The sequence below is a fragment of the Leopardus geoffroyi genome, chromosome A3, assembly GCF_018350155.1.
Source record: "Leopardus geoffroyi isolate Oge1 chromosome A3, O.geoffroyi_Oge1_pat1.0, whole genome shotgun sequence".
NCBI lineage: Eukaryota > Metazoa > Chordata > Mammalia > Carnivora > Felidae > Leopardus > Leopardus geoffroyi.
Window position 1 is genome coordinate 24879422 of NC_059336.1, and position 12982 is coordinate 24892403.

At 38.7% G+C, this 12982-nt stretch overlaps 1 protein-coding gene across 4 annotated transcripts in view; it reads right to left on the bottom strand.

Annotated features, from left to right (window-relative positions):
• Positions 1 to 12539, bottom strand: part of LOC123580287 (agouti signaling protein) — a 71593-nt gene extending 59054 nt beyond the window's left edge. Inside the window, exons 1-2 of one of the 4 annotated variants that reach the window (XM_045444842.1) lie at positions 11443 to 11596; positions 10962 to 11047 (exon numbers count right to left, since the gene is read on the bottom strand). In XM_045444842.1, the coding sequence (XP_045300798.1) occupies positions 10962 to 11047; positions 11443 to 11490 (134 nt within the window). In that variant the 5' untranslated portion in view covers positions 11491 to 11596. Of the gene's footprint in view, positions 1 to 10961; positions 11048 to 11442; positions 11597 to 12324 lie in introns of those variants that run through there. The other 3 variants (XM_045444841.1, XM_045444844.1, XM_045444843.1) reach the window with 3 other exon arrangements.
• Positions 12540 to 12982: the final 443 nt, after the last annotated feature.

Sequence of the window (12982 nt, forward strand, 5' to 3'; positions counted from 1 at the left end):
CACATTGTTTTCAAGTGCACATGAAACATTCTCCAAAACAGATCACATATTAGGTCACAAACCAAGTCTCAAAAAATTCAAAAATATCAAAGTCATGCCAAGCATCTTTTCTGACCACAAATGCTATGGAACTAGAAATCAACCACAAGAAAAAATATGGAAAGAGCACAAATACATGGAGGCTAAATAAAATGCTACTAAATAATGAATGGATCAACCAAGAAATCAAAGAGGATATAAAAAAATATATGGAGACAAATGAAAATGAAAACACAGTGGTCCAAAATCTTTGAGATGCAGCAAAAGCTGGGAAAGAGGGAAGCTTATAGCAATACAGGCTTACCTCAAGAAGCAAGAAAAATCTCAAATAAACAACCTAACATTACATCTAAAGGAGCTAGAAAAAGAAGAACAAACAAAACCCAAACCAGTAGAAGAAAGGAAATAATAAAGATTATAGTAGCAATAGGGGTGCCTGGGTGGTTCAGTCAGTTAAGTGTCTGACTTCGGCTCAGGTCATGATCTCGTGGTCTGTGAGTTTGAGCCCCACGTCGGCCTCTGTGCTGACAGCTCAGAGCCTGGAGCCTACTTCTGACTCTGTGTCTCCCTCTCTATCTGCCCCTCCCCCCCTCACACTCTGTCTCTGTCTTTCAGAAATGAATAAATGTTCAAAAAAATTTTAAAGATTACAGTAGCAATAAATGAAATAGAAATTAAATGAAACAAACAAACAAACAAACAAACAACAACAGAACAAATCAATGAAACTAGGAGTTGGTTCTTGGAAAAGATCAACAAACTTGATAAATCTTTAGCCAGACTTAACTATATATATATATATATATATATATATATATATATATATATATAAAAAGGAGAGTGAGGACTCAAAATCAGAAATGAAAGAGAAAAAATAACATCTGACCCCACAGAAATACAAAGAATTATAAGAGAATATTATGAAAAATCATATCCCAACAAATTGGACACCTAGAGGAAATAGATAAATTCCTACAAAGACATAACCTCCCAAAATGGAATCAGGAAGAATAGAAAATTTGAACAGACTGATTACCAGCTATGAAGTTGAATCAGTAATAAAAAAAACTCCCAACAAACAAAAGTCCAGGACCAGATGGCTTCACAGGTGAATTCTACCAAACATTCAAATAGAAGTAATACCTATTCTTCTCAAACTATTCCAGAAAATACAAGAGGAAAGAAATCTTCCAAATTCATTCTATGAGGCTAGCATTACCCTGACCCCAAAACCAGATAAAGAAAGAGAACTACAGGCCAATATCTCTGATGAACACAGATGCAAAAATCCTCAACAAAATATTAGCAAACCAAATCCAACAATACATTAAAAAAAATCATTCACCATGATCAAGTGGGATTTATTCCAAGGATGCAAGCATGATTCAATATTTGAAAATCAATTAACGTGATACATCACATACAGCATAAAAACCATATGATCATTTCAATAGATGCAGAAAAAGCACCTGACAAAGCATAACATCCATTCATGGTAAAACCCTCAACAAAGTAGGTTTATAGGGAACATACCTCAACATAATAAAGGCCATATATGAAAACCCCACAGCCAACATCATTCTCAATGGTGAAAACCTGAGACCTTTACCTCTAGGGTCAGGAATAAGACAAAGATGTCCACTCTCATGACTTCTATTCAATATAGTACTCGAAGCCCTAGCCATAGCAATCACACAAGAAAGAGGCAACCAAATTGGTAAGGAAGAAGTAAAACTTTCATTATTTGCAGATGACATGATAATATATATGGAAAATCATTATGACTACACTAAAAAACTACGAGAAATGATAAATGAATTTGGGAAAGTTGTAGGCTACAAAATCAATGTATAGAAATCTGTTGCATTTCTATATACTAATAATAAAGTAGCCAAAAGAAATTAAGAAAACAATCCCATTTACAACGTATCAAAAAGAATAAAATACCTGGGAATAAACTTAACCAAGGAGGTGACAGACTTGTCATCTGAAAACTGTAAAACATTCAGGAAAGAAATTGAAGATGACACAAACAAATGGAAAATATTCCATGCTCATGGATTGAAAAAAAAATATGGTAAAACCTTGGGTCTTGAGTAACTTGTTCTGTGAGTGTTCAGCAAGACGAGCAAATATTTCTAATAAATTTTAACTTGATAAATGAGCGATGTCTTGCAATATTAGTATATGATGCCAAATGTCACGTGATCACAACTGAGCCAATGGTTCTTGAAATTCGCTTTGATAGACGAGTACTTTGGATTACAAGCATGTTTCTGAAATGAGTTATGCTCACAAACCAAGGTTTTACTGTATTGTTAAAATGTCTATACTATCCAAAGCAATCTACAGATTTAATGCAATCCCTGTCAAAATACTGACAGCATTTTTTACAGAACTAGAACAAACAATCCTAAAATTTGTATAAAACAAGAGTCCCCCGGGGCGCCTGGGTGGCGCAGTCGGTTAAGCGTCCGACTTCAGCCAGGTCACGATCTCGCGGTCCATGAGTTCGAGCCCCGCGTCAGGCTCTGGGCTGATGGCTCAGAGCCTGGAGCCTGTTTCCGATTCTGTGTCTCCCTCTCTCTCTGCCCCTCCCCCGTTCATGCTCTGTCTCTCTCTGTCCCAAAAATAAATAAACGTTGAAAAAAAAAAATTAAAAAAAAACAAAAACAAAAAACAAGAGTCCCCCAATAGCCAAAGCAATCTTGAAAAAGAAGCAAAACTGGGGGTGCCTAGGTGGCTCAGTCAGGTAAACATCCGACTCTTGATTTTGGCTCAGGTCATGATCTTATGGTTTGTGAGATCGAGCCCCTTGTCAGGCTCTGCGCTGACAATGCAGAGCCTGCTTGGGATTCTCTCTCTCTCCCTCTCTCTCTGCCCGTCTCCTGCTCATGTTCGCATGCTCTCTCATTTTCTCTCTCTCTCAAAATAAATAAATAAACTTTAAATTTTTAAAATGTTTATTTATTTTTGAGAGAGAGAGACAGAGTGTGATTGTGGGAAGGGCAGAGAGAGAGGGGGAGACATAGAATCCAAAGCAGGCCCCAGGCTCTGAGCTGTCAGCACAGCGCCCAACACAGGACTTGAACCCATGAACCACAAGATCATGACCTGAACCAAAGTCGGATGCTTAACCGACTGAGCCACCAGGAACCCCAATAAATAAACTTTTAAAAAATAAAAAAAAGAAAGACAAAACTGGAAGTATCATAATTCCAGACTTCAAGTTATATTACAAAGCTGTAGTAATCAAAACAGTATGGCACTGGCACAAAAATAGGCACATTGGTCAATGGAACAGAATAGAAAAATCATAAATAAACCCACAATTATATGGTCAGTTAATTTTTGACAAAGGAGGCAAGAATATGCAATGGGAAAAAGACAGTCTATTCAACAAATGGTGTTGGGAAAATTGGACACCTACATGCAAAAGTATGAAAATGGACCACTTTCTTACATCACACACAAAAATAAACTCAAAATGTATTAAGGACCTAAACGTCAGACCTGAAACCATAAAAATCCTAGAAGAGAGGATAGACAGTAACTTCTTGGCATTGGGCATAGCAACATTTTTCTAGTCATGTCTCCTGAGGCAAGGGAAACAAAAGCAAAAATAAACTATTGGGATTATATCAAAATAAAAAGCTTCTGCACAGTGATGAAAATAATCAAGAAAACTAAAAGGCAACCTATGGAATGGGAAAAGATAAATCCAAGTAAAACCTTGGATTGCAAGTTACTTGTTCTGTGAGTATTCTGCAAGATGAGTAAATATTTCTGATATTCTGATGTTTATCACTTGATAAACAAGAGATGTCTTGCAATATGAGTCATACCTAATGCTGAATGTCACATGATCACAACTGAGCCAATGGTTCTTGAAATTTGCTTTGATATATGAATGCTTTGGATTACAAGCATGTTTCCAGAACAAAGTATGCTCACAAACCAAGGTTTTACTGTATTTGCAATGATATAACCAATAAAGGGTTAGTATCCAAAATACATAAAATGTTATAAAACTTAGAACTCAAAAAATTAATAATCCAATTTAAAAATAGGTAGAAGACATGAACAGGTATTTCTCCAAAGTAGACACACAGATGGCCAACAAATACATGAAAACATGTTCAACATCACTCATCAGCAGGGAAATGCAAACCAAAACTACAATGAGAAAAAAAAAAACTACAATGAGATATCACATCATACCTGTCAGAATGGCTAAAATAAAAAACATAAGAATCAGCATGTGTTGTAGAGAATGTGGAGTAAAAGGAACACTTGTCCACTTTTGGTGAGAATACAAACTGGAGCAGCCATACTGGAAAACTGTACAGAGGTCCCTTAAATATTTAAAAATAAAACTACTCTATGATCCAGTAATCACACTACTGGGTATTTACCCAAGAAATATACAAACACTAATCAAAGGGATACATGAACCCCTATGTTTTTTGCAGCATTATTTACAATAACCAAATTATGGAAGCAGCCTGTGTCCATCAATAGATGGATGGATAAAGAAGATGTGGTGTATATATACAATGGAATATAACTCAGCCATAAAAAATAATAAAATCTTGCCATTTGCAACAACATGGGAGGACGTGGAGTATAATGCCAAGCAAAATAAGTCAGTGAGAGGAAGACAAATATATATGACTTCACTCATATGTGGAATTCACTAAACAAAACAAACAAAGGAAAAAAAAAGAGAGAGAGAGAGAAAAAAAACAATAAACAGACTCTTAATTATAGAGAACAAACTGATGGTTACCAGAGAGAAGGTGGGGGGAGAGGAGAATGGGTGAAACAAGTAATGGCGATTAAAGAGTACACTTATTATGATGGGCATTGTATAATATACAGAATTATTGGATCACTATAGTATACCCGAAACTAATATAACATTGTATGTTAACTATAATGGAATTAAAATTAAAAAAAAACAACTTAAAAAAAGCTGGACATTAAAATATGCTACTTACCTAACTATAATAAATATAAAATAAGGAATAAACCCAGTGAATGAACTGCCAGACCTCTACACAGAAAACTATGAAACATTATCAAAAAATCTTAATAAGACTTCAGTGAATGGAAGGCTATACCATATTCATGGATAGGAAATTTTAATAAAGATTCCCTTATTAGGGGCTCCTGGGTGACTCAGTTGGTTAGCATCCAACTTCGGCTCCGGTCATGATCTCACAATTTGTGAGTTTGAGCCCTGCACTGAGTGAGTTCAAGCCCCACCTTGGGTGAGTTCGAGCCCTGCTTTGGGATCTGTGTTGACAGTGCAGAGCCTGCATGGGATTCTCTTTCTCTCCCTCTCTCTCTGCCCCTTGCTCACTTGCACCCTCTCTCAAAACAAACAAAAAAAGATTCCCATATTAATGTATAGATTTGATACAATCCCCCCCAAAACTCCCAGGAGGGTTTTTTGTTTGGTTTGGTTTGGTTTGGTGGAATTTGCAAAGTTTTTCTAAAATTCATTTGGAAATGCAGAAGTTTAAGACTAGTCAAGACAGTCTTGGGGAACACCAGTAAAGAAATTATTCTATCATGTATAATAATTGTAACAGTATGGAATTGGCAGAAAGACATACTAATAGACAAATAGAAAAGAATGGACATTCCAGAGTCAGATCCACATGCAAACAATTGGTTAATTATAAAAGTGAGGAATTAACAGTCTTTTCAGGACGTGATGCTAAGTCAACTGAATATCTATACAGAGGGGGGAAAAAAAGGTAATTTGACATCATGCCATACCCCAAAATCAATTCCAGGTGGACAACATAGACTACTTTGCCACTAGCCGCAATTAATTAATTCAATTAACAGTGAATAAAATTTAAAATTCAGGGCATCAGACATACTAGCCACATTTCAAGTGCTCTGGAGCCACATGTGGCTAGTAGCTACCATACTGGACAGCACATCTAGAGAACAGTTCCATCACTGCAGAATGTTCTATTGGACAGAACTGTTCTAGAAGAAATCATAGAAGAATATCTTCATGAATTTATGTAAGAGAAATGTTTTAAACAGAATTAAAAAAAAAAAGATGTTAACTGGGTGCCTGGTGGCTCAGGCAGTTAAGCATCAGACTCTTAATTTCTGCTCAGGTCACGATCTCACAGTTCGTGAGTTGGAGCCCCACTTTGGGCTCTGTGCTGGCAGCACAGAGTCTGCTTGGGATTCTCTCTCTCTGTCTCTCCCTCTCTGTCTCTCTCTCTCCCTTTCTTTCTCTGCTCTTTCTCTCTCTCTCTCAAAATAAATAAATAAACATTAAAAATTTATAATTTCTTTTTTTAAGGTTTATTTATTTTTGAGAGACAGAGTGTGGGTGGGGGAGGGGCAGAGAGAAAGGGAGACACAGAATCCAAAGCAGGCTCCAGGCTTCAAACTATCAGCACAGAGCCTGACATGGGGTTTGAACCCACAAATCATGATCATGACCTGAGCTGAAGTCAGATGCTTAACTGACTGAGCCACCCAGGCACCCCAGACATTAGACATTTTAAAAAATAAAAGGTATTAACTATAAAGGAAAAGAAAACTATAAAACTATGAAAAACTGGACCTCATTAAAATTAGGAACTCCTTTTCAACAAGTAACACTATAAACAGAGTAAAAATACAAGATGCAGAATAGAATAAGAGCCAGGACTAGCGTGAGGCAAGTGAAGTACTTGGTGTGGACACAAATTTTTAAGGAGGTACCAAAAATTCAGTAATCAAGACAAGCAAGATATTAATGTAATATTTTTACAAATAAAAATTAATGCCAAAAACCCCCATGATGACCAAAATATCAAAATTTTAAATAAAGATAGGATCAGTATTTCCATTGTTTGCTTCTTTTAAAATGTTTATTCATTTTTGAGAGACAGAGAGAGACAGAGTGTGAGTGGGGGAGAGGCAGAAAAAGAGGGAGACACAGAATTCAAAGCAGGCCCCAGGCTCTGAGCTGTCAGCACAGAGCCTGACATGGGGCTTGAACCCACAAACCATGAGTTCATGACTTGAGCTGAAGTCAGGCACTTAACTGACTGAGCCACCCAGGCACCTCTCTGTTGTTTTGCCTCAAGCTCCAATGTGACTTGAGAGCATTATGGGAAATGATATTTGCAACATGTACACAAGTATCTAATATTTAAAGAATTCTTATAGACCAATACAAATGTCAGACAATCCAACAGAAGAACAGGCTCAAGACTTGAATATTTCACAAAACAAGATATCCAAATGGCCAATGAATACGTTAAAAGATGTTCAACTTCGTTATTCATCAAGAAAATTAAAATTAAAAACAAAAGCATTCCACAAAATATCCACTAAAATGGCTAAATGTAAAAGAGACAACACCAAGTGCTGGTGAGGATGTAGAAAAAACAGAAGTCTCAGACATGGCTGGTGGGAGTGTAAAATGATTTTGGTCTTGGGAAAATGACTTTGAAAAACTGGCAGTATCTGTTAATATAGAAGTTACACATGTCCTATGACCCAGCAATTCCACTTCTAGATAACTCAACAGAAATATATTCATATATTCATCAAAAAACTATTCAAGAATGTTTTCAGTAGAACTGTTCATAATGGCCCTCAACTGGAAACCTAAACATCCATTAATAAGGGAATAGATAAACACATTGTGGCATACTAATTTATGAAATACCATACAAAGAGAATAAGCAAAATATTACTACACAAAATAAACAAATCTTATAAACCCAGTATTAAGCAAAAGAAGTCACACATTTAAAAAGTACATACACACACATATATATAAAGCCCCCCAAACAAGCAAAACTTAATCATGGTGTTAGAAGTCAAATTAGTGGTTACCCTTGGAAAGAAAGGGACTTAAAGGGCCTGAGGGTGTTCTGGGTGCTGATAATGTACTATTTCTTTTTTTTTTTTTTAATGTTTATTTATTTTTGAGAGAGACAGAGACAGAGTACGAGCCGGGGAGGAGCAGAGATAGAGGGAGACACAGAATCCAAGGCAGGCTCCAGGCTCTGAGATGTCAGTATAGAACTTGATGTGGGGCTGGAATCGACAAACTGTGAGATTGTGACCTGAGCCAAAGTCAGATGCTTAACCGACTAAGCCATCCAGGTGCCACTGATAATGTCCTATTTCTACATCTAGGTTCTGGTTTCCTGGGTGTGTTCACATGAAGACTTCTTTGCTCAACAAAAACAGAAAAACTTTCAATGAAAACTTTATTTAAAAGAAAATAAAAATATTTCCAGACTATTCAGGAGCTCAGAGAAGGAGATGAGGATTTCAAAAAGCAAGCAATGAAGTGATAAAGTCAGTTACCACAACGTACTCTCTCTCTCTCTCTCTCTCTGACCTGGTTCTCTCTACCCCAGCTAAGGCAAATAGTTTTGGTTGTCATCTTATCCACAAGCATCCTTGCAAGTAGGGGAGGCCAGTCTTCGCTTTCCCATTGGATGCACAGGATGGCAGCCCTGAGCAGCTCAATGACTAGATTAAAGCCTCACAGGCAGTTAAGGTAGATGCAGTACCAGAAACTGGTCCCTTCATTTCTGCTCCTGACCCCTGTGAGCCAGGCTACCTGACCACTCTGAGGCTAGGCTCCAAGCCATGAATGCCTTCACTAGGGTCTAGTGAGTTTTTCTCTGTGTCCCTAATTTAAAGTGATGGCGAGGATGGAGATGGCCTCTTAATTTATTTCACAGTTGAACCCACTTAAAGCAGATAGCCAGTCAGTCAGCACTGCATACACTTCCCTGGAAGCAAATGTCAGGTGGTGCAACTATAGGACATAAGGAGTCAATTTCAAATAACCGCTTTTCTCCCTTCTAAAAGCCCAATTACTGACAATTGAATGAGGCCCCATGGCACTTGAGAGCAGAATAAACCAAGGGAAGATTAAAACATGTAACGCCTGGGATTCCGTCTGCAACAACTATTTCTAAACAAATGAATAGAGTCACACTTCTCATCCTTTCTTCTCTTAAACAAGATTCAAATTGTGGTTTAGAATGTTTTGAATTTAGTACTTTCGCTTCAAGCTGATTCTTTTTAAAAACACCTGAATATAAAGAAAGAATCTGTAAGCACGGGTTTGGAGAACAGATGGAGACGAAACTGGTGGCTGCCTAGCAGGCAATTTATGGCTGAACCCTGCCTTGTGGGGGCCATTAGAGGGGCTTATGGAACTCTCCACCCTCTGCCACATTCCCACTTTTCTTCTTTTTCCTCAAGATAGCTGCCCTATGAGCAACACACAGACCTCTAGGGGCTAGAGGGATTATTTTGGCCCCCAGACCCAGCTACGCAGGTATTTAAATAGGATATACTATAGCTTTACAGTTCTTTCCAATTTTCTCCCCAAAGTCTCAATAAATCTTCCCTATCCAACTGAAGTCTGCTTTCTCTCAAATCATAATCTACTTCTTTGTATATATTTTCCTCTCTGAATTATAGTCTTTCTTATTTCAATCAAAGATGAGACCGTGGGCTCTCCCTATCCCTCACCCCCTATCTGATTTTTTAGTTCCTATTTTCTATTTCTCTTTTATAAGAACTCCTCTCTCTTTTTGACTAGTGTCCTGGCTCTGGTTCTTTACGTCTTTTGCCCAACTCTGAATACTTGGCTTCTTTGCTTCCCTCTCCCAGACTCTAACGGCATCTTTGTTAGAATGCTTACCCATCCATATGCAGAAGTGCTTGGAAGAGACAAACATGCATGGTGTAACCAAGAGATGGGGCAAATTTTAGGTTATTTTAACTTTTGAGATTCCTCCAGAGTTTCTTGAAGAACCGAAAACAGCCCTTCTCCCAGAAAGACTGCATTCTAACTCAGAGCCAGTTACACAAAATGGGGGTTATTGCACTCGACAGCAAAACAGCCAATTAAAAGTAATTGTCTCAATCTGGGTTATACATTTCCTTATATCCTTGAATTTTCAGAGTCCCAAGGTAATAGAATCCCTAATGTAGTTTCCTAGACCACAGGTCTGCCTTTCAAAGCCTCAACCTGACAGATACTGAAACCAAATACTTCAACCTACGATTTACTTCTTTTGGGGTAAGGGTCGATATCCTTTCTACATCTGTCTGACAGGATGTTTGAGTGACCAAATCAAAAGGCTATAATGGGCCCCCATTCCTGATAATTACCTTTGCATGGGGCCTTCCTGCCGACGATTGTGCCCAAAGTGAAGCCATCAGTGTTTAGTGTCCCGATCCTTAATCAGATCCCTGTGGTTTAAGCAGAGAAGATGCAGACACTCTCCTTACCTTCAGCGTGAGTCAGTGTCTTTTCCTTTATTTTCAGAGCAGTTTGACCAAAGGAACTATCGCATTCTCAGGGCACAGCCTGGTTAGGAGATTTGTAACCTCATGCTTCCAGGGTTCCATTTCTCCCTGGATTTGCTCTTCATATTGTCTGTATTGTCGGCTCATTGCAACATGGCCGCTCCCTCCATGAAGGTTCTTCTTTCCCACATGTATCTCAACAGAGCTCTGAGTTCTGGCACGGTGAAGGGTAGAGACCTAAAGCCCTCTCTTCTCTGGTGCCATCTCACCTATCTGCCTACAAGGCATGGGCAGTGGCCAGCTGCTTTTACAATAATTTAGGTGCTTAAATATTTAGAAAAATTATGCACCCAAATAAGAAACTGTGATTCCAAAACTCCAATTAGTGGAACATGCCAGGCAAAAATCACCTAGGCGCCAAGGCTTGGGGGAAATTTTTACTATAGAAGAAATGAACAAACAAAAAACAGAAGATGAAAAAGAAGACGGAAGGAGGAGGAAAAGAGAAGAAATTGAGTCCATAGATATACTAAGTATAGATATCGTACTGTACCAAAACACCCGCTGAGAAAGAGAAAGAGATTTCTTCTTCCCACACTGGGGCTCACCTCTCACTATACAGGCCCCTGTCCCAGGAATCTTCAGTAGCAGTTCTGTGGTCAATAACAGGTAATTCCAGATCAAAAGAAGGGTTCTGAAATCAACACGTTGTTTATAGATCAATGATTCTCCAAGTGAATCCGGGGATCTCTGGTGGGTCTGCAAAGATTCTTCCAATAGTTTTGTGGGCTGGGTCAAAATGCAAGACACAGAAGTGTGTTGGGTGTTCCCCCCCCTCTCTTTGAAACATATTTTCCACTGCAGATTTCAATCAAAACTTAAAAGAACCAAAACAAGCATATTTAAAGGAATATAAATAATTGACAGGAATTCAGCAAAAACACCTCAAAAATGTTTTCTTTTGTTTGCCGGCTTGTTTATTTAATCCACTAAACAGGTAAGATTCTTTTGTTCTGTTCAAGTAGTCTAAGGACTAAAAGTTTTAAGACTCACCAGTCCAGATGAAAAGGTGAACCTTACAAAGCATACCTTTTTGAGAGGAGGAAAGTCAGGTCCTTTCTTCCCTGAGTTTCTCATTTCCCAGTGTTATTTACTTCCTGGTCCTCTCTCTCAGCACTGCTTTCTAGTTTAATGCCCACATCTCTGAATTCAGAAGCAGCCACTGTCAAGAAGAACCCTTCTCTGCTGCCACAGCTGTCTTTACTCAGGTTTCTTTTCCAGGGAGCAGGAGCTCAGGTGTGGGGTGAAGGGGATGTCAATTGAGGCTGCAGCTTGGGAAGATCTGTTTTTCCTCATCCTAGCCCCACAGCAAAAGTTAACCCCAGTAGAGCCTGGACTGCTGGAGAGGACTTTTTGAGTTATTTAATAACCCGTTTATTAGCCATAAAGCATGACAAAGCTCCCAGGCCATGAGATAAAATATAATACTTACAGCTAGGTCTGCCTTCCCCTAACAGAGCAGTGTCCATATTCAGCTATTTGTTGGACCAGTTTGTACAGCCATAATTTCTTAGAAGGATTTCAAACAGACAGGCTGCCTACACCATAGGTAAAATAGTGTGGAAGCTCTAAATTGCAATGCACTTGGAGACCTCTAATTGGATTTTGCTGAAGTATGTGCAAAATCATTTACCTATCTGTATAATTCTTTCATGTGTACACAGTGCTCTCTGATAGTTCTGATGCCACCCTGAATTACCCAGATTCTGTGAGCCCTCTTGATCCTTTGGTGCAGACCCACCCAAGAATAAAGGAAATGATGTTCTTCCCACCTTGTTTGATAAGGTGAAAACAACTTGTTCACTCTTTCAGTGTGATTGGGGGAGGGAAAGAAAAGAAAGAAAGAGAGAGAGAAAGAAAGAAAGAAAGAAAAAAGCCAATCCCAACATCTGGATGGAATTTATTACATACCTCTCTGGGACCCCCTGGTTCTTGAATGTTTCAGCTAATGATTCTTTCTTCCAAAGTCTGCAGTGGCTCAATGACTCAGCCTGCCAGGGAATGATACTTTGCTGCCAGTTACTGCAAGTTGGTTTAAATAGGGTGTCAAGATGCTGTAGCTGTGACCAAATCCCTGGCAGGGGGAGGTGGGACAGCACATGCCACGTGAGCATGCTTACATGTTTCCGTGTGGATACCCAGTGGGAGGAGTATTTGCCACTTCTGGAGAAAGTGGAGGTTCTCTACTACATTGCTTGGTGTCCCATCCCTAGAATATGACTCATGCAGTAAAGTCCACAAACATGTTCATGTCTTGAGGAGAAGATCTATGTTTGATTACATTTATGGCTAATGTTTCTGCATCTCTAGGGTATAGTGGAAAGAGTGTCAGCTCTGCCACTTACAAGCCTTAGGATTTTAAGCTAATTTATCTGGTTTCTCTGAGCTTCAGCTTCTTTATCAGTAATGTGGGTAAATAATATCCTCAATGGAGATACAGGGGAATGAACTGAGATAATGGTATGTAACTTGATTGTGGGTTTCCATGCACAGGAACAGCATATGAACCTGGGGTGGCACATTCTGGCAAAGGAGAACACTGCCTTGAAAAAGGAAGACCTCATAATTA